Below are 26518 nucleotides of genomic sequence, written 5' to 3'. Positions count from 1 at the left end.
GTGACCTTGGCCAGTATTTTTTTTTATGTATTTTGTCTTTCTCTTTTTTGTGGCTGCCACGTGTTTATTTTAATTGCACATACTCAGATGAGTTAAACAGAAATAGAAAACAATTTATTCGGTGTAGTTCCTAAATCTAATGATTTTTTTTTTTTAATGAGAATTTTTAGAAGAAAAAAAAGGCTTAATGGGCAGTTAGGGTTAGGCTGGACAGGAGTTATTAATAAAGTTTAGGGTGAGGGTTATGTAAAAAGAAACTCTACTACAGCCGTGAGTGAATGAGTTGAGACGATTATAATAAAAATATCAAGAACATGGGTTAAGATATAAATAATGAAAATAAAGTAAGTGAACAAGTATTGAATACATATGTAATAAGTGTAATCATTATGAACCATTGCAGGCTGAGAGGAGTTGTTGATGGTTTGGTTTAGCGTGCCGCATGTTTCACTATCGACGATGTAGGGACCCATGAACAAAGATAGTATGGTTATTTTTAGATCATGTCCATGTTCTCATTCTCTTCCGTATTGGGACAATGAATACCAAAAACAGGCTTACCTGCAAATTAGACTAAAATGTCTACTAATCATAGTCATCGTGTTTTTATGATAATCAATAGCATTAAATGACAACACCCAAAACTTACCATCAGCATTCAATGACAACCATCGTAAAAAAAAAAAATCAAATATTACCAATGACTATATAAACATCCTACTAAAAACTAGATGTAGAATAGTAATAACATTCAAAATAAAAATGGGTCTAGACTTCCCTACGATGTTTAGTTCCAGCAACAAACATCTGTGTTCTACAGAACCACAAATCAAAATCCAACTCCACCGTATCAGCCTTCAGACAACAGAAACAGTAATGAGCCCAATATTGTGACAAGATCCAGTATCTAACATTGCAAACTAAATCTTTTTTCCCCCTTTTCACTGACTGGGGGACCTACCACGGGCTGGTTCCTTAACATCATGGTCCGGACTTGGACTTCTGCTTCGACCTGGACCCTTTGCAGGACTGTGACTACGACTCCTCGAGCCCCCATTATAAGCTGGAGAGCGTGAGTATGACCTCTCCCTACTCTGCGGCGAATATGATCTTTCTCGACTGTATCTTCTGTCCTCAGGGGAGAGAGATCTACAAAACAGGTCATGCATCATACAAGTGCAAAACCGACCATACATCCATTAGTCTGTAAAGACCACATACCTAGAATAATCCCTTCGTTTAGCAGGGGAATAATAGTCACGACTCCGAGAACGAGATCTATGGCGTGGTGGTGGAGATCGAGAGTAGCGGGGTGAACGAGAGTAACGAGGAGGAGACCTCCTTCGATCATAAAATCGGCCCCTGTGAGAGACAAAAAATACGAAATCAGAAAAGCACCCGTCCTATTAGCTGCAATATGCTGAAACAGAAAAGCAAAACAAAAATGAAGCATAACACTATGTTTTAGTAGATAATGACTCAACAATTAAGTACAGCAAAAAATTTATACCCAGAAATCATGATTACCGAGAATCGTGATCCTTAAGAATCATGAATTTGGTTAAATTTGGTTAAATTGATTACTAAGAATGATTAAAATATGTCTAGTCTGTACAAAATATTATTGTGAATATTCACAAAAAAATTGTTCGACTAAGAGTAATATGTTATATTTTTCAATTTTTAACTTTTCCACCTACCCAATTATTTTTTTGGGGAGAAACTTAACTAACCCATTATTGGGATTGACTGGGAAAGTTAATTTTAAGAGCTGAACCAAAGTGGGAAATATATTATCACAAAAGATTCCCACGTAAAAAAAAAGGTTTAACTTCTACCAAACGCCCCTAACAGCAAACAAAGGCACCTTGATGGGGCACTCAAATCACTTTTGAACATGATACGTCAGATTAAAAGTATGTTTGATTGGGATTAATTACAGGGAAACAATAATTTTATTCTCTTCAAGATACCTAAAGGGAAAGAGTAAAAATGCAAGTATTATTAGCTAAACCTGTGAGAGAGTAAAGCGCAGCTGCACCAACGATATGCAATATTTCCCAAACAAGTTTCAGATAGGCATTTTATTCAGATGTTGACTTTAAACTAATATTTAACAAATTAGAAGAGCCTCACGAAACTACATCAGGAATAAAACATATAAAATCTACATGCTGAAAGAAACTAATCAGAGTTTGTATACGCTATGATAGAGTGCAGACGTAATTCAGTCAGTGAAATTCAGAAATAGAACCAAAAGTAGGTAAAGAGAAAAGTTGTAGCACCTTCTTTCTCTCGACCTCATCTCAGTTGGCTTCTTTCTATTCTCCTCAGCAAAGACGACAGTGAGCTCCCGACCAAGAAGAATTTGGCCATCCATATGATATTTAGCATCGGCTGCATCAGCAGGATCGACGTATTGGACAAAACCAAACCCACGAGGTTCTCTGCACAAAAAAGAAAAGGCGAAGGCACAATCATAACTAGTATTGGTCGGAATCCGATAGAAAAATGGTAATGAGAAGAGTGCACACTTTAGGAGGAAAATAGACCCCAATGATATGGATAATAAAGCAAGCAAGCACTAGGCTGCTGACCTTTGTGTCAGTTTAAAGATGAGTGGAAAATCTTCAAGACTTGGAACATCTTCATAATGTAATGAAAGTGAAGTAGCTTGAACTCTTGACTACCAATAACATCTTCTACTTACTTGATTGATTGATGTCTTCAAAACTCTAAATCACTGCTAAACCTAAGAAGGTGGCTATTACAATAGCAGCAGTCTCAAATAAAAGACCCTAATCGAAAGTGTGTAGTGTTTTAAAGATGACAGTGGATGCAGAGGAGAGAAGACGGAGGAGGGGAGAAAAGGGAGGAAGAGAAGGGGAGTGACTCACCCAGAGTAGTAATCCTTAGGCAGGTAAATGTCCTTCAGAGGACCAAATTGACCAAATGGTCTGCGAAGATCCTCGGGCCTGAAAACCGTTGGTTGGAACATGGATCAGGTCGGAAATTAGAATGAAAGAATGAAGGCAAAAATATAAAAGAAAGGGAAAGATACGCGCCTGCAGTCGTGGCGAAGGTTACGAACAAGAAGACTGGTAGGGAGATCTTGTTGTCGGGGACGGGGAGGGTAGCGGCCTCTGGGGCTGGGACTCCTTCCTCCGCCTCTTCTGCTGTAACGCGGAGGCGAAGGGCTATAGCTCCTTCCTCTCATCTCTCGCGCTTTCGCTTCTCTTCTGCCTGCAACTGCAATTGCAACTGCGATCAATCCCTTTCCCCACTCCTGCTCCTGATCTTCTAACACACCAAAACCCAAAGCTTTTTCATTCCTTACCTTAACCTAATAACTTAACAACTTTTTAACACCTCTGCTACGCCGCCCCGCATAATGACTTCCTATTCCTAGGGTTTACCTTTATCATTCTCCTCTGAGCAAGCTCTCTCCTAGGTCCAACTTTTTGGCCCATTTCCCCAATTTTAATGGGTTTTTCTTCCTGCGCCCCTATTATTACTAAAAATGGACCCTTATTCTACTGCATTGTGGAGGAATGACAGAGAGATAAATTAAAATGTTTTAGAAAGTTTGTTATATAAATTTGTTATGGAAATCCTGTTCCACAATGCATCTCATGTTTCAGAAAGTTTGTTTTTATAAAACTTGTAATGGAAAGTTCATCCTAAAAAGCATCTCATATTTTCTGAAAAGCTTGTTTCAAAAATTTTATTTGAGAAACTTTATTTTATATCAGAAAACATCTCATGTTCTGGAAAACTTGTTTCAAAAACTTTATTTCAGAAAGCTCATTTCATAATGCATTTTCAGAAAGTTTGTTTTGAAAATCATGTTCCAAAAATTGTTTTGGAAATTCTATTGTAAAAATCATGTTCCAAAAAAAAACTATGTTCTTAAAGCTTTCTGAATCAGTTAATCCAAAGTTCATCTTTACGAAATATAATATGGTCATTTTAAAAATTATGGGAATGAAGTTAGAAATCATGGTTGTGCAAGAAGAAAAAGCCATCCCCACCCTAGTGCCTATTGAGTTTAAGTTAGTTTAGACTGTTTTCAGTTCTTAAATAATGTAATTTTGTGTAAATATTTATACTTTTCTTGCATTAAGGAATTGATATTCAGGTCCAATTTATTTTTCAATTAAAATGTGATATTTCATTAGGACAAAAATAATATTGAATTTTACTATTAAGTTATTTTTAGAAAATAAAGTATTAAAATATAAGTTAATTTTGTAAATACAATTCACTAAGCACTCGTTAACCCACGACAAATAATTTTTATATCTTAAAAAAAAAAAAAAATGGGACAAATATAAACAAGATATTATTGTTATATGTGAACGTGAGAAGTCATTTGTATCTACTTTAGTTTAAGGACAGAAATGAGTGAAGGAAAAAAAAGAAATAAATTGATAAAAAGAACTAATTTTGATGCACTTGGATAAGTAATAACATGAAAACTAACTTTGGATTTATATTAATGGTCTCTTAACAAAATCTAATCAATTGTGTAATTTTAATAATGAATTAAATGCTTGGTGTGCTAGAAATAATTTAATTAAGTATAACATTAGTTTGATCAATTTTTTTTTTTTTAATTTTCCCGAAATTAATTTTAACTTGATTAATAAATTAGCTTTTTATATTGAGTTCCAAGATTTTTTTTCCTATATTTATTTTTTATTTAATTGGATTCCTATATTTTTAAATAGACTCAGTTTTAAAATAGACTCGATGTAATTTCTTCTATCAAAATAAATATATGGAACTTTCTTTAAAAGTGAATTTTTATTATAGTGTACATCCCGGGTAGGTTCTTGAGTTGGTCTTATTCATGGTAGTGGGAATAGGTAGCTAAAGATTAGCTTAATGATAAAAGTTAAAAAATGTGATTCATGGTAGTGGGAAATAGAGAGCTATAAAATTAGCTTAATGACAAAAGTTAAAAAGGAATGGGGAAAAGATTGTAGATTTAATTACTTCCACTAACCTAATTAGTTTGAAAGGTTTATAAAATAATAAATGTTACAGATTCAACTCTTCCAACTAACAAAAATACTACCACGTAATATTTTGCCAGTAAAATAAATGGTCAAAGTTTCTCAGCTTGAGAGCCAACTAATATTTTGCCAGTAAAATAAATGGTTCAAGTTTCTCAACTTGAGAGAGGAATGATGACCTTGTAAATAAGGTTTCAATTGTTGAGGTTTTATAATAAAAAATAATAAATTTAACCAATTGGTTTGGTTGGTAGGGGCATATAAAAAATAATAAATTTTCTATAAATATATAAAGAACTAATTATTAAGTAAGCAATTGACTTTATTAGATTATTTTATTGTAATAATTGATTCAATTGTTTGAATAAAATTTAACCAATTAAATTAATTGAACCGCTGATTTATAATATTTGTTTTATAATAATATATTATAACTTAATTGATTTATAATATTTGTTTAGTTGATTTAATCACTCTTTTATGCGTAGGAAACATCTTTTAATGGATTATTTTAGTTAGAAGCTGAGACATATACAGCGTGGAGACAACAACTTCAAGTTTATGCAGAATTTGTCTTTTGATAACTTTATAGTACTAAGTGTCGACTTCAGTTAATATATATTTGACCATAACTCATAAGATCATTACCAAACCTAATAAGGTCAATATATCCTCTTATATGTAATATGTACTCTCTCCGACGAACCCGACCAAGGTTTTTAGTATTACTTAATGAGGTTGAACAAAAGTTAAACGTGAGAAACATGCCTCAACAAAACACATCACTACCTAATCTGTGAGGATTTCTCATACTCCCTATTTAGGGATATTAATTCTGATGGTGACAATGTTGGCTTATAGTTTCAAAACGGATTCTAAAGTTGATAATCATATTGGATAAATTGTCTCACATCAACAGGTCACAATTTGTAACTATACAAAAAATTAAATTCAATCTTAATGGAAGCCAATGGAGATATGTACACGATTTCAATGAGTCGAGCAGCATCAACAAACTGACAGATAGTGAATCAATTAACAATTGAGGTACTGGGCGAAGATTCAGCATGTCGTGCCACAAATGACTCTACGAGTGGGTTCACAAGATGAGGTGCCTCATCCTTCATGAAGTGCACAATAAATAAAGTTTTGTCATAAACATGAAAAATTAAACATAAAAAAGTGCACGCACAAAAAATAAAGACAATTCCATTACGATAATATGAACAGGATTATATATATTTTATTAACTCTAAATTCCAGAAAAGGATCACATTAAATGGCCCTTCACTGTTCTCTTTGATTAAAATTGTAGTGTCCTTAATAATTTTAACCATTGTGGTTTCTTAAGATTATCTAATACTTCATTATTCTTTAGTAGTCCTTTTAATTAATTTCCTGCAGAAAAAAATGGGAATTTTTAATGCTTCTCGCCCTAAAAGGATATCCAGAAAATTATGATTAGAAAAGGCGCAGTGAGACTTCTCAACAGAAGTAAGAGTAGGAGGCAAGTATAAATAGGGGTGGGTAAATCGAACTGAACTGTACTGCTAAAAACTGAACTGTAAAATAGTTCAGACAAACTGAACTGTAAAACAATTCAGACAAATTGAACTGTAAAACAATTCAGACAAACTGAACTGTAAAACAATTCAGACAAACTGGATTGAACTATATTTTGTTTTATCAAACTGAATCGTACTGAACTGTAATGTACTACAGTATGAACTGAACTGAACTATTAACTGATTTGTAAACTGCACTAACTGAACTATTAACTAAGTTGTAAACTGAACTAAACTATTAACTGAATTGTAAATTACACTAACTGAACTATTAACTAAATTGTAAACTACCCTAATTTTAACTAAATTACAATATAAACTGAACTGAACTAGTAACTATATTAATTTTAAACTGAATTGTACTAATTTTTAAACTAAATAGTATAACAATACATGTTTTTTTCTTTTTAATTGAAAATTATTTTAATATTTATTTTATTTTATTCATAAATGTCTAATAAGTTGATTTTTAATTATTTAATATTACTATTTTTTATTTTATTTATATTTCTTTTATTATTAAAATTATTTTATTATTTATTTATTTTATTAATAAAAAAATATAAATATATATATATATATATATATATATATATATATATATATATATATATATATATATATATATATATATAACTTAAAAAATATAAAAATATAAATTATATTTTTTATTTTTATTGATAAAAATATAAATTTTGTGATAAAAAAGTTGTTTTAAAAAATTAATTATTATTTTTTTATGTGAATAATTATTTTTATTAATATTTTATTATTAAATAAAGTTTTTTGACAAGATAAAACAATTGAACTGAAATTAGAGAAGATATAAGAGTAGATACAGTTCTTACCGTTAGCTATAACTGTTATCAGTTCAGTTTTTAAACTGAATCATAAGATAGTATACTGAACTGTTACTAGAAATGGATAAGTTATTTTTAGTACAATATAGTACAGTTAACTGCAGTACAGTAGAGATAATTTATTTTTGCCCAGCCCTAAGTATAACTATGGGATTAGGATAATATGTAATATATTCCAAGCAAATTAATTAAGATAATGATAATTGTCATCTATGAATACTTTATGAATTATTTTAGATGCAATTATGATAAAGATTGGGAACTCTTACATTACATGTACAAGGAAAGAGAGAGAGAAGGAGAGGAAGAGAGAACCTGGGGGCAATGTCCAACATTAGGAAGGACAATGAACTCTTCAACAGAATCAAAATTTTCATAATTTCTTCCAATCTCAATTGGTTCCCAAGGATCCTTGTCACCCCATGCTATCAGAACCGGGCACTGAAAAAATAAAAATTAAACACACTATATCGTTGTGGGATTTTGGCATCTCAAACTTACATTCACTTGTTATTCCCATTTCCTCAACTACTGGTGTTTGGAGGCTTACCTTTACTTGAGGTAGTAGTTCCTCAGGAAGAGGACCACCTGAATAGCAAATGAACTCAAGAAATACCTCTGCAGCTCCAGGTTCCAGACCTGGACCAAGGATGATCTGCACTAGCTCATCTGTCACCTTGGAGGTGTCATGATAACACTGTCAAAGCAATACACATGTAATCATAAGTTGTGGGTAATAGCAACCTCAGTAGTCAAATTACAAAGCATGATACCACCTTGGAGCTGGCCACTTGCAGCTCCAGTGATAGATATGCAACCTTACTAACATGGGTGTAGAATAAGAAAATTAGGTGGGAATGTATCAGATTAGAGGCTATGTTTGGGTAGCGTGCAAGGGATGTGCAAGGGAATGTATGAGATTAGTAACAACCTGATCACTTGGCCGTACCGGAAAACAGATTTGACTAATGGGTATTGGGTAAAGACAGAAGAGTAAAGACGGGAATGGCAGAGAATTGTAAGTAATGTTTGGAAAGGGAGGAAGCCAACCCACTACCCCACCAAGTACCTGCAGTGTTTCTAAAAATATTTTACGTTCCTGTTTTATAATTATAAGTCTGTTTCTGTGAATCTCGTCATGGATATGCCCATCATTTGTTGTCAAATTGGACTCCTCATCAATCAGATTTATTCCAATACATTAGCAGTCTCATCTAACACACTTCCTTTCAGTTTTTCCATCCAGCCTACCGTGTTCAAGGCATGAGTTTTTAAAGAGATGAAATTGAAAATTAAGCGAGAGGAGTACCTGGCAAAGAATGTTCCTAACAGATTCTTTTGTGGCAACAGTTTTATAGAAGAATTTTCCTAAAACAGTATCCCTACAATATAAAACATGTAATACGGGTAAATCGTCTGCTCAAGGCTTGAAATATCTCAAGTCCAGGTAAAGAAATTAGGGTTTCACTTTTACCTAAGCAATCTCTGGAGTGATCTGATGAAAGGCTTTCCATACCAAGGCTGCTTCTTTATATGAAGCATACGCAGAGATATATTGAGAAGGATAATGCCCCGGCAAATGTGTGGTGCTACCAGAGCTGCTTGAAGACCAACAACTCCTGTGCAAAAATAAAGAACAATATGAAACACGGAAGCAGGGCAGTGATTATTTATGAATTTATGAAGGGAAGGTAGTTGAAAAAAAATCACCTCCAATAGAATTGCATAAAAAGAATGCTTCATCCTTTATGACATCAAGACAAAACTCATTTAATTGAGAGGCCCACGTTTCGAAAGTGTAAAAAGAATGGTCTCGTATTTGACGAGGATTTGGTTTATCTGAATATCCGTATCCAATGAGATCAATGGCGTAGACCCGGTGAGATTGAGCAAGAACTGAAATGTTGTTCCTCCAGTGGTCACTGCAACGAAGTAAACTCTAGAATTACATTGTGACATAAACAAACAAATTGACAAAGTCAAAGCGAACAGATGAAATTAGATTTGGTATAAAACATAAACATATGACGTCCATCCAGACTGCAGACCTAGTACCTGTTAGCTCCAAAACCGTGGACTAAAAGCAGCGCAGGGCCATTGCTCCCAGAACGTTGATAGCGAATAGAGTAACCCCTCCAATTCCAAACGCTACGAGTACAATACAAGGTCTGAATCGTTTATTCACTGTTCCAAAAACTAGAAAAAATAAAATAATTATCATGCGATACAGAAACAAAATTACCGGGTCTGAACCTCGTCCTCCGCATCAATGTTTAATTTGGAAAAGAATCGACGGGGAAAATGAATTTTATTTTGAACTGGAGAGTAACAGCGAAAGCGGTAGCGAGGGAAACTGAGACTGGTTATGGTGATTGATGTCATACAAGCGCTCGTCATTGTGCTCGTGACTATGGCCTTTATTTTCCACACCCATTCGCCCCTTTCCCTTTCTATATCTCATTTCTCGCCAGTTCCTCTGTTCTAGAGCACGCCACGTATTTAACACATAATTGCACAATTCATCCTTTCAAAACTGACATGTCAAAACCACAGATCCTAGTACCATTTTTATTTCGAGAACTTGAAAATATCTCTTCTGATTTCAAATTAAAATATATTTATTACAAATTTAAATTCATAGAAATATAACTAAAATTTATTATAAATATTTTATTCTGTAAAATTGAATAATAATATTTTATTATTTTAGTATACCTAATTTATTTATATATTCTCTCAATAAAATTTATATATTTTAAAAAAATAAAATTTACGAAACATATCGAAGTTATTTATATATTCTTTTAATAAAACGTACTTCATCATTTGTCTCAAAAACAACATTTATATTTTGATACACGAAAATAAAATAAGTTTTATACAATTAGAATAAATGTTTAATTATTTATCTGGTTCTAATTTTTGTCAAAAAAAAATATTAAATTAATCTTCTAATTTCTTTTTGTCTAAATTTGATTTTAACTTTTTTTTTTTTAAAAGTGATTCAATTTAATTTTTTTCATTAATAACATACAAACAGTATTAAATGTGATGCAAAACATGAATCTCAATTTAGTTTCTATTTTTTTTATTTAATTTAATCTTAATTTTTATAAACATAAAACAAAATGTTGTTTCTGTTGACAAAATTTATTTTTAGTATAAATATTATATTAATATCTTTAGGGTTAAATATGTTTTTAGTCTCTATGCTTTAAGGCGATTTTGGTTTTAGTCCATTTTTAAACTATGGTACAATTTAGTCCTTCAACTTTAAAAAACTCTGGTTTTAGTTCTTTTTACCAAATTTTTTAAACTTTATTTGTTGTTTTAAGCACATTTTATTATAGCATTTGGATTGTTTACACTGTTTGACACATTTTTACTTCAATGTTAACTGAAAAAGACGTTTGAAAACAACAAATAAAGTTAAAAAAATTTGGTAAAAATGACTAAAACCAGAATTTTCTAAAGTTGAAGGACTAAATTGTACCTGAAAATGGACTAAAACCAAAATCGCCTCAAAGTATAGGGACTAAAAACATATTTAACCCATATTTTTATTAAAATTAATATTTTTAATAAATATTCAAAAAAAAATTAACTAACTTTAAAATTTGTATCAAATTAAAACTAAAAAATAATTTTTGAAAAGTAAAATAATTATAAAAAAATTATATATATATATATATATATATATATATATATATATATATATATATATTAAATGTCTTATTCAAATTTATAAAATAATAAAAAATTTGGTTTCACTGCATAATTAGAATTACTTAAAATAATATGAAATGCGCATTTTGTTCAAAAAATTTGAAAGAACTTCAAAATAAGGTGTTTTTAAACTTAAATAAGTTTTTTATATATATAAAATCAATTTAAAACAAAATATTGTTCCAATGTAAAATGACTTTAAAGACATCATATAATGCAAAGTATTAAGATAAACAAACTCAACAAAAAAAAATATTAAAAATATTTATTGTTTTCAACCAAAATATCTTATGGTATGCCAATATCTCTTTCACCATATTCATTAAATCCATGTCTTTATGTTATTGTTGAAAATTCAATCAATTTCTAGTATATTTTTCTCTTTTGTTGTAATGTTTAATATTTTGGATTTTAGGATAAGAAATCATCTGAATTTGAGTCTTACATCTATTATTTATAAACTCTCACAAGTAAAAATGTAAAAATTTAAATGTTTTGAATAACATCCCTTGTAATCAAGTTTTAGTAAAAAGCACACATAATATTGATGCCCATTTCAAGTTCTAATTCATATTACAATATTGTACATGTATATTGTTTTATAAGTGTCATTTTATAAAGAATTAAAATAATGTAAGTTTCACTAAAAAAAAGTTTTAGTACGACAAGTTATTTATAAATATTATTATATAAAATACTTAAAATATCTTTGTAATACATTACAAAAATCTTTAATTTTTCTAGAAATTATTTTCAATATTATCGACGGTTTTAATTCTTGGAAAACACATTATCCGCGGTTGAAAAATTCGGTGGGAAAACCTGCGTCACTAAGTAGGTACCAATAGTTTTTTGCAGAACCGTCGATATTAGCGAGAGTTTCCAAAAACCGTCGAAATTTTCAGAGGTTTTGTAAAAACCGTCAGTATTAACAGGGTTACTCAAAAACCACCGAAACCACTTGATGTTCTCTCAAAACCGCCCCTATTTTGCATGGCTTAATTAACCAGGGTTTTAAAACTGCCGAAAATGTATACAGTTAATTTTTTTTTCAATTTTTGATTGTAATAAAATTGGATTATGATAAAAATGATTTTATTGACAAGACAAAAAATAAATTAATATGAACTAAAAATGAATAATATTGCATAAAATAAACTATATTGTTCAACCTAATATCATTCATACAACTAATTGTTCATACATAAAAATTAAAAAGAAAGATGTTCATTACATATGGTTAATATAAATATTCAATACATATATTCAATACAAATGTTTGATACTAAAAATATGACTCAGAGATATTCAATAAAAATATTTAATTTTCTTCTTCTTCATTACATTCATTGTTTGACACACTTCCTTGATCAGATACCTACAATATAACATAACAGTAGATAATATATTTAATAAAAAAAATAATACAGATAAATTTAACAATTATTATCGATGATTGTTGAAATACTGCAAATTGTGAAGGCAACGAGTCTTGATGATTTTGCAACAAAAGTGTCACCATTGCCTTCATTTCATTGACTTGTGATGTCAATGAAGATACCTATAACAAATAAATTTATTTAAAAAGTGAGAAATATGATACTTAACATGTTAATCTTAAAAGGAACAAACCAAGTAAATATTTATTATATATTCATTAACCTAAGATTGTAATTCAACATTAGAAGAAGTCAATGAAGATGCCTGTAACAAAAGAATTTATTTAAAAAGTGAGAAATATGATACCTAACATGTTAATCATAAATCATGCTAGTGAATGAGTTAAACACAACAAGCATTGAAACAGATGAATTACTCTAACAATTAATGGAAAAACATATGTAATCAAGAATCAATTCAAATACATAAGAGTTTATAAGGTTGCATCATTCCCCAACAACAAATAGAAATTAGTTTCCCATAGACATGGAGAAACTATATGGACAATGGAAGAGAACAAGACAGAGATCCCTAAGAATTGAGAAAAGTGTGTTGCTATGTTGCTCTCTGCCAAAGATACAACCCCAATGTCTTTTAAATAGAGTCGAAAAAGAGCAAAAACAGGGCCCAATTTACTAGATTCGAAACAGAACAAAAATAAGGTCTGATCCACGAAGCTCGACGCTCAGGCGCCCCACTTAGGACGCCCGGGCGGTGAATGATCCTCATGTAAGGCTTGAGCCTCCAGTTGGGCACCCAGGCTTTGAGACCCCGCCGCCCAGGTGGCTAGGAGGGGCGCTCAGGCGACAGACGTCAATTTCCAGCGCTCAAGCTTCTACTTAGGGTGCTCGGACTTCGTGTTATCCCTCCTTCTAGTGCTTTTCTAAGCCTTTTTGAACTCTATCTCCTTGTCTTTTCATCTTTGCTTTCAGTATTACTTCACTCTCTGTCAAAACAAGAGAAATTAATCATAAAATCATTGAAATCAACCTCAAATCTCTTATTCACACAATTTAATGAAAAAGCATGAGTCCAAATAAGTTTCTAAGTGAAAAGGGTGCTTTTAGTATCAAAATCACATAACAAATAACGGGTGTTTTAAACCGTTATCACTTAAAGAGAGAAATGAGAGAGCCTGAAGAGAGAAAAAAGAAGGCTTTAAGAGAGAAAGGAAAAAGCTTGAAGAGAGAAAAGAGAGAGCTTGAAGAGAGAAAAGAGAAAGAACCATGAAAGAGGTTAGAGAAAGGACGAAAATGAAGTAAGGGAAAAGGGAAAAAAGGGGAAAGGAGAAATGGGAAATGGAAAATGGAAAATGGAAAACAGAAAATGGAAAGGGAAAAGAAAATACCTTTTTATCGGAGCTTTTCATTGCTTCACCGAAGTCTTGCCGGAGAAGATGAAGCTTGCTTCGTGAGAGAGAGAAAGAGAGAAAACACACACACAAAATGAAAACCAAAATGCACAATGGAGAAAGAATGAAAAAAAAAATGAGAGAAACATTTTCAGAAGCCAAATTTATTGTCAACTTTAACGGAAAAAAATATTTTACCTAATAACCATGTTGTTAAAATATCGGATCACTTCAAAATATGGCTGGATGAGAGTTACATAAAAATTAGGAAAAATTATCTTTAACAACTCTTTTTTGACAACTTTTTTACAACGCTGACAACGCATACGTGACAATTTATGATTGGTCCATTTTAAATATTTTTTTAAACAAAAATTCAAACTGACCAATAAAATGATGACACGTGTTCTGTTGTCAAAAAGTTGTTAAAAAAGAGTTGTCAAAATATCATTGTCCTAAAAATTATAATATTTAAGTTGTTAGTTGTTAGAAGAATGGGAAGAGTCTACGTGAACATGCAATTATTCATAAAAAAAGAAACAAAGGAAAAAGTTAGTTTGACAGAGGTTAAAAAAAAAACACATTTGACACACTTTGTATTTATTTAATATTTTTTTTTTACTTTTTATTTTCTTTTTTCCAAAGTACAAAAATTCATCCTTCTTTTATAACCATTTGTATTAAAAGAATATAATGTAAAGGTGTCTCATCTATCATTACCTAAAAAAACTCCCATCAGTTTATTAAAAAAGAAATACAGTGACTGTTAAAAAAAATGAAATGGTATATGAACCTATGCTTTTGCTAAAACATTACGAGAACTAGTAGATAATTAAGTTGGAAAGAGCTGCAAATCGGGTTGAGGCATTGATAAACTCCAATAGTTAATCTACACTCCTGTTTATTGCATATATAGGAGGAGTCTTTCTTATGTGTATGGTGGTGGCTTTGGCAAACCCTTAACAACACCGCAAATTAAGGCGTTGTCTGGAATATTGTACTCGTCTCTGAGAGAACGCTCAGGGCTGATAATGCTGAAGTACATCTGTTGGCCAAGATACATATTTTCAGTAGTCATCGATCTCAAGTTCCACATTCCAACGTTGTCGGTTGACATCAAGACGGCGGCCCAAGATTTTGGGAAGACCTGAATTGTGTGCCTGCTGATGGCATCGAGAGGGTTGTAGCTGTTCCTCTTCTCTGGGGTCCATTTGCCAGGCTGTATGCTGTATTGTAAGCAGGATATATATTAAATAAATAAAAAAACCTAATTAAAGAGAAAGAGAGTAAGAATGATAAAAGAAAAGGAAAGAAAGAATACTGACCCGACTGCGAAGAAGGCATAACCATCTATGTGATATACCTGGATTGATTTTTCATGGTTCTCAAATATGATCTCGATGAATTTACGATGGTCAAGGCTAAGAACATTTGGCTGAATTTTAACAGTGGTTCCAACGTCAGAGGACGGGTCGTCTTTGATAGTATTATATTTGAAAACCTTATCAGCAACTCCATAGTATTCAGCTAGCTTGAGTGGAGTTTCGGGGTCTTCGTGGGAGACACCATTGAGGGCATAGCGAAGCTTACCGTTTTCCCTACTGACGGAGTTGATGAGCTTGATGGTACGGGTGATTTCGATTTTGGCGTATTTGTAGGAACCCTGAGGGTTGGGCCTGGCGGCGCTGGCAGTGAGATTCCAGCGGAAGGAATGGAATTGATTGAGAGACCAAGCCCAGCCGACTGGAGCCTCCGGGATGTCGGGCGAGGGACCACTCTTGCCATTTGTGTAACGGATAATGCCTTTGCCTGTGAGAACAGTCTTGCTGAAGCGCGTGGAAGCCACCATGTAGTAATCCTTTGGGTCCTTGTTTGCTGTGAAAAGGACAGAAAAGCAGCCACCTATATGGACGTCCAGAGACTCGTATTGGTTTTGTACCACGTGGGAGCCTTCAATCTCAACAACCGTCAACGGGTGGCCTTGGATCCTGAAGTTGAGTGAAAATTTCATCCCTACGTTGCATACTCGGATTTTGTAGGTCTTTTCGGGCTTCACGGTGAACAATGGCTGGTCACTTCCATCACCTTTAGCCGTTTTGCCGTTGATTAGAACACCTTCAGGCCTCCCAATGGAGCGACCGCTATCCAAGAACTTCCTCAGAGTGGTGTGGCTCTTTGTGTACCAGTCACCGATCACAACGTCGAATTCGTCCTCGGGATCATGGTACGGCACTGGAATCAGCAACCTGCTGTTTATACGGTGCGACCCAAATCCACCAGCTGCTCTGTGCAACGCTGTGCTCGGGTAGTAGAAGAAACTACCTATCTGGTCCTTCACCTGCATACGGTAGGTGAAGTTTGTCCCTGGAGGAATGGGGCAGTTTGTTCCGGCGACCCCATCTTGCCACGAATTCTTTCTGTGCTGGATGCCATTCCTGCACCGCGCATGCATCAATCACGCAAATTATTTATTTTATATGCATTATAATGTATATAATTAATTAATTATATAATAATTACCATGTAAAAAGAAGAGGCTCGTCCAGATTATTGAAGACGTTGACTATTAGATTGTTGTTGCTGGTGGTATTAATACTAGGTCCTGGGAATTTGCCATTGATGAGAATGCCTTGCTGGGGTACTCCCAATGGAGAGATGATGCCATAGGTAACGTTCCATGTATGGTTGATATAGGGGTCTTCACCCCACACCATCGACAGCAGGCTCAGCAAGACCCCAAAAATTATGCCTCGCATCTCCATCGAATCCTTTATTTATTTTTTACAATTTATTACTGATTACTGATCAGGATGATCAGGAGAAGAACTGTTGCTTGATGTCTCATACCCCCACCACCCTTCCCTTATATGTATGTCCTCCTCATCTCGCAACCACTTAATCCCCCACACATCCCATTATTTTTCGCTCCTTCCAACTCGTACTTCATTACACCTTTCCCTTTTCCTCGTCAAATCCTATACTTAGAGCCTACAGGGGAAGGAGTGTCATAATACCACTTCTTCAATTTTAATCTATTTTAATAAAATCCTTAATTATTCCTTAAAAATTCTTGTAACTATATAAAATTAATTAATATACTTTAAAGTTCTTTTGACTAAGTATTTGATAATTGTAAAATAAAATAAATACATATTAACATGATATTTGTATAAAAATATTAGTTTTTATTGATGAAAAATATATTTTGAACTATTTTTGAATGTTATTTTTTAAAAGTTTAAAATTTTATTATTGTTTTTCATGGATTAATTATTTTATTTATATTGTTTATTTTCGATTATAACATCTCTCTTTCTCATGCATGCACTCACACATATATTTTCATTATGTAGGATCCAGAATTACACTTTCACAATTTAAATCAGTCACATGTTTTAGTTTCACTCCACTTCTTCCAATGTCTTGTAGAATCTTCTCCTACAAAGTCTAAGTCCAAGTGGACGAGTACCTATTAAAGACACTCTGACGCTTAAGTTAATGTTCAATTATCGATTGGTTATCATAATTAAGTTTTAAATGTCCAATAAATACAATCACCTACCTCTTTTTTGTACCTTTGTATTTATAGTTATAGGTTTTGAAGTAAGCTTTTTGTTTAGAATTGACCCAATCATGACTCAATGTCTTATAAACATACTTTATCTTACTAATTATCTAGACAATCTTAACATAAGAGATGCCGATTTGTTTGTATTGTACTGATCAGTCGATTCATAAAATATATATATATATATATATATATATATATATATATATTCTCTTAACCCTCTTATATTTAAGAAAAACTAATAAATTGTGACAAATTAATAATAAAATCCTACGGGCGAAAAACATTTAACGATATAATTAAAATCAATATTATCATCAAAATTTCTTCATAAAACTATAAAACTTTATTTATCAACTAACATGTGACAGATCTAGATGCGAGTAAATTTATGCAACAAATTGTTATCAAGTGTACATGCATGCTAGAATTCCAACTGATCAATTTCAGGGCGATTGTTGTCAGTACCGATGGGTCAGTACAAAGGTAGGATTAGAAGGAAGATTTACGTATTATTACATTAAGCAATGATATAAAGCCATTGAGCCATAATTAGACAGTCTAGGTTGAAGTCTATATAAGATAATCTAATTAAGAAATCTAAGTAAAACATATAATATTTTTAAATGTATTTATTACATGTATCGAGATTGAACATTTATTTAAGTATTAAAATAATTTTGTACATAATTTACTCGACAGAGACAATATGAATGAACGAAAGCCGAAACGAGAACAAAAAACAAAGGAAAAAGTCTCTTTAACAACTTTTGTTTGATAACGCATACGTGGCAGTTTATGATTGATTCATTTCAAATACTTTTTTAAAATAAATTCAAACAGACCAATAAAATGGTGACACGTGTCCTGTTGTAAAAAAAGTTGTGAAAAAGTATTGTTAAAATATCTTTGTCCAAAAACAAATACTTGAAGGACGATTTACATTGTGTAAAAAAATTGAAGAAGTAGTGTAAAAATATTGAAGAATTAAGAGTAATATGAGAAATATAAAGTATAATAAGGTTTGGATAAGTTTTAGATTTTAATGAGTTCCTTTTGTTTTCTAATAATCTTTTTTAGTATTTAATTAATTAAATATTCTTTTAAATAAATTATTCATTTGTATTTATTTTGATATAAATCTTTGTAATACTTTAAAAAGTTTATTTTAGTCCCACCATAATTTTATCATAATTATTCATGTGTTTTACATTATATAATGAATATAATGTCAATAGAGTATAAGAATAGACTTGTATTAATAATTAATCATTATTCAAGATTGTGTCACATTCGTAATCAATAATGAAGAAATACGATAACATTATTTTTTTTTTACAATTAGCAACAATTTACGAGTGGAAGCATATTCAAACTAAAGATCACAAAGTTAATGACAAAATATTACAAGAAATACAAGGATAATAACTAAAAATATTACTAGCTCATGTCTTGGCCTATGACTAATATATATGTAAGTATATATATTGACAATCTATCATTGCTTTATAGCCAAGGATATATTTTTATACGTTGGTTTATGAAGCAAATAAAAAATAAAATATAAACAAGAGCATAGAATTGAGTTCAGTAACCAGGTCAATTAATTAATTGAAGGAAAAAGTTTTTTTAACTTCGACAACTTTTTAACAAGGCATACATGGTAGTTTATGATTGGTCTGTTTCAAATATTTTTTTAAACATAAATTCAAACAGACCAATAAAATAATGACACATGTCCAGTTGTCAAAAAGTTGTTAAAAAATAGTTTTCAAAATATCATTGTCGTTAGTTAAATGGGTGGATGTTTTGGTGTTTGGATGAAATAGGAATGGCACAAAAGGGAAAAACTCTAAGAAGAGTATGGTGGTGGCTTGGGCATATCCTTGACGATGCCGCAAAGAAGCTGGGTATCTGGGAGGTTGTACTCGTCCCTGAGGGAACGTCCAGGAGTCAAAACGCTCACGTAGAGTTGTTGCCCCAGGTAACGATTCTCAGCATGCTCCCATCTCAGGTTCCAAATTCCAGCATTGTCGAAAGTCAACATGATGGCGGCCCAAGATTTGGGGAAGACTTGAATGGTGTGTCTGCTCACGGCGTCCAGAAGGTTATAGTTCTTCCTCTTCTCAGGGCTCCATCTGCCTGGCTCAATGGCGACTGCAAAGAATGAGTAACCATCCAAATTGTATGATTGGACGGTTTTTCCATGGTTCTCAAAGATGATCTCGATGAAGTCGCGGAATGTTGCATTGATGACATTGGGCACCTTGGTGATTGAGTTCAGATCAAAGGGGGGCTCGTCGGATATGGTGTTGTAGTTGAAAACCTTGTCAGCAACTCCGTAGTACTCAGCGAGCTTTAGAGGAGTTTCGGGGTCTACATGTGAGACGGCATTGATGGCATAGCAAGACCTTGGACTCTGCTTACGGAGTTGGCAAGCTTGATGGTGCGAGTGATGTTGATCTGACCATAATGGTAAGAACCCTGGGGATTGGGCCTTGCAGCACTGGCGGGGAGGTTCCAACGGAAGGAGCGGAATTGGTTAAGAGACCAGGCCCAATTAACTGGAGATGGAGGGAGCTCCGGCGAGGCAGGGCCAGCATTGTTGGTGTAGCGGATGATGGCCTTGGCAGTGAGATCGTATTTGGTGAAGCGAGTGGAGGCGACCATGTAATAGTCCTTAGGGTCTTTGTCGGCGGTGACAAGGACAGTAAAGCATTGACCAACATGAACGTCAAGGGAGTCATAGACGTTTTGGACAACGTGGGAGCCTTCGGTCTCGACGAGCTTGATGGGATGGCCTTGGATCCCGAAGTTAAGGGCGTCCTTGAGGCCAACGTTGCATATTCTGTACTTGTAGGTCTTGCCAGGAATCATGGTGTAAAGGGGTTCATCACTTCCATCACCCTTGGCTGTTTTGCCATTGATACCCTGTGGGATACCAATAGAGCAACCGGTGTCCAAGAATTTCCTGAGGATGGTGTGGCTCTTTGTGTACCAGTCACCCATGAGAACCCAGTACTCATCCTCTGGATCAGCATATGGAACGGGAATCAGAAGACGACTGAAGACTCGAAGGCCACCAAAACCACCGGCTGCCCTGTGCAATCCCAAAGAAGGATAGTAGAAGAAAGTTCCAATTTGATCCTTCACTTGGAAGTGGTAGGTGTAGTTTGCCCCTGGAGCGATGGGGCATGAGGTTCCCGGTGTACCGTCTTGCCATGAGTTCTTCCTGTGTTGAATACCATGCCAGGTGAAGAGGAATGGCTCGTCAAGGTTGTTAAAAACATTTACCACAATGTTGTTGTTGCTTGTGCAGTTGATTTCGGGTCCTGGGAATTGGCCGTTGATTAGAATACCCTGCTGGGGCACTCCAAGAGGAGCTATCGTCCCGTAGGTCACGTTCCATGTGTAATACAAGTACGGGTCTTCATCTTGCACTGCCGCCGCCAACAGGCATGATTCGCGATATCGCGCAACAGGTCTTCGTCATCTTCATCGCCATCGTCTCCTTCCTTTGGATGCATGGCATTCCCCAGTGCCTCTATGCCAAGCTCCACCACCGTCCCCCAAACCTACGCGCCGTCCAAGCGAAAAGTCATTTGATGGTTGGGCGACCGGGGTTCGTTTTCGGATCCTTCACTGGATTCGATTTAGCTGATGTCTCTAACTATTGATGGTTGTGTAGCACGATGGTGATTCTGGCGATGACGACACATGCTGATGATTAGGGTTTTTTTGGAGAAGACCAAGTTAATGGGTGGAAATGTTTTTTTTTAATGGAAATTTCTGATGGTAAATTTTTCACGTGTAACTAACACATAATCCATTCAATTTATTACATAATGCCACATTATTTAAATAAAATACACTTCAGTATCTTTTAACGCCGTAAGAAAAAACTTAACGGAGAGGGCTTAATTGCGTCATTTTTACAAATAATAGGACCCGATTGAGACAAAAAAAAATACCATGACCAAATTGAGATTGACACACAAATATGAAGACCAAATGAAGGTTTAAACCATATATTTTAAATATTTATTTTATTACATTTAAAACAATTGGAATCATAGTTTAATTCCAACCATAACCAAATCAAATCAACGAGCCATTCAATTATTCAAATTTAAATTAAAAAATATTTCAATACCTAAACTAGGTGCATCTCTGATTAAAAAAATATTTCAATACCTAAACCAGGTGACTCTTTGAGCTCGTACTTCATATGCATGTGCCTTGACACGAACTCGTCGACCTCCACCGGCAAGTTGTCCACTATTTCTTCGTGCCTCGTATTTCTCCTCGACAGTTGCTCCGCCCTTGCCACATGTTCGTCGGTGCTCGAAATCGAATTCTTCGACATGTCGTCGGAGTCTCCCCGCTTCTTTGCCATGGAAGGCCGAGGCGAAACCGGAATGGGAGGCTTGTCGCCTTGTGCGACGCTGTTAGTAGTTGTCGAAGTTCGAACACAACCGGCCTCAATATCGACGTTGGGCGTAGGGATGGTTATCAGGTCCGAATCGGTGGCATTGTTCTCGCCGGAGAATTTGGGCCTGAAACCTATTTTCTTAGCCCGGGAAGAAGGCAACATTGGCTTTGGCTCCGACGGCGACGGAGCCAGGCTGTTACGGTTGTTAGAATCAGAATTGGACTTGTAACTGAATACATCTTGTATGTAACTGAATTCAAGCTGCAACGCTCATACTTGAACCTTTCGTAACCGAATACACAACTTTCGTGACCAAATACACAGCTGTGCAATCGCGAAACTGAATACGCAACATGCAACCGAATACGCTTTCCTGTCTTCTTCTCCAGACGCTTGTAACCGAATACGGCATGTTGGAATATGGTTTCACTTCTTCATCTTCTCCACCTTCGCAACTCCTATTCTTTATCAACCTTCGCAGCACAGTCCAGTTAACTTGTTTGTTTTTTTTTTAAATGATTAGAATCAATTCATATTTGTAATAAAATCGAATATATTAAGCTATGAAGATTGCAGTGTAATAGGAATGCACGAGACTTTTTTATTTGGATCCTTCCAAATCTCCTATCCTCAGCAGGTGATTAAAAAGGTACATATCCCGTAATTCAACACAAATCTTTCTACATAAATCAACTCATACGAACACGCGATTATGTCTGATTCGTTGCTTCCCAAACTGCGTAAACAGTATTTCACCCTCAAGTTAACATAGCATAAATGTTGATAGGTTGGAAGCTTCGGGTCGAAAGTCAATCAAGATAAAAAAAAAAGATGGAAAGTAAGGAAAGGGGACACTCTTAATGCTTTAGGTAATCAAATTTCATAACTTTTGGTAAGAACATTTTACATGAGTTCTTTCATTTGACAAAGATCAATGGTAATGGGTTTTGTCACCATATTTACTTAGCCTTTGGAAATGACATAAGGAACGTATCTTTTCATCAAAAGTGTATAGGAAAGTTTCTTTAACTATATATAATTTTGCCCAATGATACAATGCATATGTTACATATCACAAATTTGAAATAAATCTTCACATATTGTAATCTATAACATTTCTAAATCTATAAATGTATTTCAAAATGTACAATAAAAATACATTTTATGATTATGTAATATAAAACTTTGATTTTATTAATGAACAATTTAAACTTTGGAGATTTCATTTGACACCCAAAAAGTATGAAAATTTTCATATTACACTTAAAAAGTACTTTTTGGATTACACAATTCATAAGTCCTTTTATAGTATAAAAAAGCTTTAAATTACACAAATCTTGTAATTTGGAAGACTTTTTACTTCCAACTTGTGTCATCGAAGTCTTTTTTTATTTTCAAATTGTGTTATCTAGAATCTTTTTTGACATTTAGATTGTGCAATTTAGAAGTCATTTTTGACTTATGGATTGCACAATATATAGCTCAATTTTTTGCAAGATGTAAAAATCATGTTTGTCTTCTAGATTGGAAAGGGTGTAGAAATGATATAAAAAGATGTGGAAAGGGTATAAAAACGATTAAAAAATGTAAAAAAGATGTAAAAGGAATGTAGAAAAAAGGTAAAAATGTTATATAAAACGTGTAAGAATTGTGTAAAAGGGTATAAAAATGATGTAAAAATGATCTAGAAAAAGTGTTGAAAAGGTGTAGAAAAGGATGTACAAATAACATAAAAATGGTGTAAAAAGAGAGTAAAAAAATGTAGAAAAGGTAAAAAGTGTAAAAAGATGTAAAGTGTAAAAAAAAATGTAAAAAGGTGTAAAAAGAATATATAACTTTCTACATCATTTCTACACCCTTCATATTTTCTACATTCTTTCTACACCTATTGATAGGGGAAGCAATATGAACCCAATTCCTTGTATGGTATGGTTTTGTTTTTTATGATGACTTGCTATTTGATATGTCTTGTTGTTTGATAATGTAAATACATATCTTTTCATGACCGCAACATACCATGACTATAACATATATTGATTGAATTGGTTGATTTTCATACTTGTTATGATCATACGTGTGTCTACATCTATTGTATGCATACTCATAATTCAGTATGTAAGATCACTTACACAATGAATTATCTAGATGAAGTAATAGATTACATTGGTTATGTAATCAATTAAGTTCATGAGATAACTTATGCTTAAATTGTGGCAAGCAACAAGTTTTAACCGATTACACTATGTGTATAATTGATTAAAGCTCGTGCCTTTGCTATATTCTAACAAATACCACTACGCAAGAAAATATTTTCACACGTCTACTCTTATTCAAAACACGCATCAAATTTCACAATCCTGTGCCAGCTTCCAATCCATGCTTGAACAAAGAAAATCAATATAATGGATCTATATTGAGCACACAACATTCATCACTGATCAGCACAACTTTCTAAAACAACAGTTATACCAATAAAAAATTACACACTTTCCATCCATCACATATGAAACACATATCATCACAACATTACATTCACGAACAAGGAATGACAAGCAAGAACATAGACAATCACACAAAAACAAACTCGATCAATTTATCCCAACACCCAACTCTCCTTTCATCACTTTAGGCAAAAAGGCCACTAGCATAAATAACCAGTCTCTATACAATAGAAAACATCATAACATACTCCAATTATCTTAAATCCCAAAACTGCTTCACTCNTGTTAAGGACATTGATCAAAACACNCTCAAGTATTCAATCANCTATAATTCACGTACCTAAATAAACNAGAATTTTATTTCAATGAAATAGTGCATTGATAATGTATTGATAGCAAGTAACATTATAATCTAGTAACTACAACACCCTTTATTGACAGACATACCTGATACGTCTTAACCCACCAAGGTACACATAATTCTACACTACTGCAACCAACCAAACAATTTCCAGAACAGCGATAGCAAGCAAATTACACTCAATCATCATACCAGNAATTTCAGACTCAATTTCCAACACCAGTAAAAGTCAAAAGCAACTAAACTATGAGGAATTTCACCTACCTGACTGCTGCCCTTACACTCACAGTTTCTTTTTACTCCAAGAAATAATTTCCTAACCGTCAGTTTCATGATCTATCAAGCAATACATATTAAATTCATTCAAGCCATTCAAGTTCAACTAAAGTATAATTTGACTACCCCAAATTGACATCAACAATTAAGGGAATGATGCATCCGATCGATCTACATGTGAGCAGGAAACAAAAGCAACAAAGTGTGCCTTTACCCACTCAGAAAGAGACCTTATTCTGTCTAAATATGCACTGCCTACATACATTCCAAGAAAGAAACTACAGTACCACCAATTAATACTCATTTTTAATAAAACAGTGATTGGATCATACATTGACAACAAGCAGCGACTCAATATAACAAGTAAAGCACCCTCTAATGTGCACACATAACTTGACACAATTCTCGTGGTATACACCCACACAACACCAAAAACATCCTATCACTCAAATCCTAAAACCGGGACCAACAGTCATGCCTAGTGACAAATCATGTTCACAAACAAACATTTACTTTCTAGCAAACCAACCTATGATCTCCAGTTTCACACCAATAATTGAAGAATTAGGTGTCTACCCAATCATTAATGAACATGAACTGCCAAAAGAATTCTCTTTAATCAAAATCAGCAAAGAAAACATTTGGAGAAGTAGCATTCAGTCTCAACCTCACATGATGCAGTGTATGCACTCAGAAAATGATTCACTCAATCATGCCATGCCAACCTCAATTCAAAACTTTGAAAGGATTATAAATGACAATACTTAACTCAAGGTTCATCTAAATCACCAGGTCTTTAATTATCTTGTAATGTAAATGGAATGGAATGAAAATCAGTCAAGAAAGGAAAATGTAATGAAGTAGAGAAGTGTGAAGAAGTGCTTAACAGACAATAATTCAGCATTCACCTGCTTGTGAGAAGTGCCATTTTCAACAGGTGTCAAGGAAGCAGCTACTGCACCTACATTCAGAAAATACCACGCCATGTATGACTAAGGATTTTCCAAACCATATATCATAAGAATATATAATATACGCACTACTAGTGTAATTTTATACATGGTCATCCAATCACAACCAATCATACATAGTAAGCTTGGAATAAACCCTCAATTTCATCCCTAGAGCATTACTCTCTCTCCTATGTGACTCCTAAAGAAGGAAAGATAAACAAGTAATACTCCAAGCATTATAAATCATGAAAAATAGTCCCTCAAGTACTGAAAAATCCATCAAATTCGTCACTGAATGCTACAAAAATATACCAACTTAGTGACTAAACTGGAATATATTTAACACATTGGCGGTTACTTAGATAAGTTTCACTACTTTAAGGACAAAGGCTATGATTGGATTCCCATTTGGGGTGCTCCAAATACACTCCCAACAAGTTTTGCTAACTACTCAATTAGCAATTGATACTCACGGTGACCGATTTTTCCTGCATTAGCTAAATCAGAATCGCAAAAACAAACCTAAT

The 26518-nt window shown here is 33.6% G+C and overlaps 3 protein-coding genes and 1 pseudogene across 5 annotated transcripts; all 4 read right to left on the bottom strand.

The window, feature by feature from the left end:
• Nucleotides 1–581: 581 nt before the first annotated feature.
• LOC106778313 (serine/arginine-rich SC35-like splicing factor SCL33) lies at nucleotides 582–3441 on the bottom strand. 3 transcript variants are annotated; one of them, XM_014666259.2, is made up of 6 exons: nucleotides 3338–3441; nucleotides 3066–3249; nucleotides 2898–2975; nucleotides 2286–2447; nucleotides 1222–1362; nucleotides 582–1149 (listed from the first exon to the last, which is right to left on the bottom strand). In XM_014666259.2, exons 2-6 carry the CDS (start codon nucleotides 3215–3217, stop codon nucleotides 942–944), a joined length of 741 nt encoding a protein of 246 aa, XP_014521745.1. In that variant the 5' UTR covers nucleotides 3218–3249; nucleotides 3338–3441; the 3' UTR covers nucleotides 582–941. The 3 variants fall into 3 exon arrangements, with proteins under 3 accessions (XP_014521745.1, XP_022631852.1, XP_014521746.1); XM_022776131.1 differs by lacking the exon at nucleotides 3338–3441 and having other exon boundaries at nucleotides 3066–3331; XM_014666260.2 differs by lacking the exon at nucleotides 3338–3441 and having other exon boundaries at nucleotides 582–1128; nucleotides 3066–3331.
• Nucleotides 3442–5768: 2327 nt separating this feature from the next.
• LOC106778270 (pheophytinase, chloroplastic) lies at nucleotides 5769–9930 on the bottom strand. The gene is made up of 8 exons (XM_014666212.2): nucleotides 9686–9930; nucleotides 9499–9591; nucleotides 9154–9365; nucleotides 8918–9062; nucleotides 8753–8825; nucleotides 7994–8140; nucleotides 7759–7884; nucleotides 5769–6139 (listed from the first exon to the last, which is right to left on the bottom strand). Exons 1-8 carry the CDS (start codon nucleotides 9838–9840, stop codon nucleotides 6050–6052), a joined length of 1041 nt encoding a protein of 346 aa, XP_014521698.1. The 5' UTR covers nucleotides 9841–9930; the 3' UTR covers nucleotides 5769–6049.
• A 4765-nt stretch (nucleotides 9931–14695) lies between these two features.
• LOC106778285 (L-ascorbate oxidase homolog) lies at nucleotides 14696–16861 on the bottom strand. The gene is made up of 3 exons (XM_014666225.2): nucleotides 16481–16861; nucleotides 15286–16395; nucleotides 14696–15186 (listed from the first exon to the last, which is right to left on the bottom strand). The coding sequence occupies exons 1-3, from the start codon at nucleotides 16720–16722 to the stop codon at nucleotides 14889–14891; spliced, it is 1650 nt and encodes a 549-aa protein (XP_014521711.2). The 5' UTR covers nucleotides 16723–16861; the 3' UTR covers nucleotides 14696–14888.
• Nucleotides 16862–19355: 2494 nt separating this feature from the next.
• Nucleotides 19356–26024, bottom strand: LOC106778256 (annotated as a pseudogene).
• Nucleotides 26025–26518: the final 494 nt, after the last annotated feature.

Source organism: Vigna radiata, unplaced genomic scaffold (assembly GCF_000741045.1).
Source record: "Vigna radiata var. radiata cultivar VC1973A unplaced genomic scaffold, Vradiata_ver6 scaffold_246, whole genome shotgun sequence".
NCBI lineage: Eukaryota > Viridiplantae > Streptophyta > Magnoliopsida > Fabales > Fabaceae > Vigna > Vigna radiata.
This window is presented reverse-complemented; position numbering and strand designations above follow the sequence as displayed.

Coding starts and splice junctions, on each gene's coding strand:
- LOC106778313 (XM_014666259.2), bottom strand. CDS start 3,217: ATGAGAGGAAGGAGCTATAGCCCTTCGCCTCCGCGTTACAGCAGAAGA. Junction 2,448..2,897: donor CCTAAGGATTACTACTCTGG/GTGAGTCACTCC, acceptor TTTTTTGTGCAG/AGAACCTCGTGGGTTTGGTT. Junction 1,363..2,285: donor ATGAGGTCGAGAGAAAGAAG/GTGCTACAACTT, acceptor TGTCTCTCACAG/GGGCCGATTTTATGATCGAA.
- LOC106778285 (XM_014666225.2), bottom strand. CDS start 16,722: ATGGAGATGCGAGGCATAATTTTTGGGGTCTTGCTGAGCCTGCTGTCG. Junction 16,396..16,480: donor GAGCCTCTTCTTTTTACATG/GTAATTATTATA, acceptor TGCGCGGTGCAG/GAATGGCATCCAGCACAGAA. Junction 15,187..15,285: donor TATGCCTTCTTCGCAGTCGG/GTCAGTATTCTT, acceptor CTTACAATACAG/CATACAGCCTGGCAAATGGA.
- LOC106778270 (XM_014666212.2), bottom strand. CDS start 9,840: ATGACGAGCGCTTGTATGACATCAATCACCATAACCAGTCTCAGTTTC. Junction 9,592..9,685: donor GAGGACGAGGTTCAGACCCG/GTAATTTTGTTT, acceptor TTGTACTCGTAG/CGTTTGGAATTGGAGGGGTT. Junction 9,366..9,498: donor CACGGTTTTGGAGCTAACAG/GTACTAGGTCTG, acceptor ACTTCGTTGCAG/TGACCACTGGAGGAACAACA.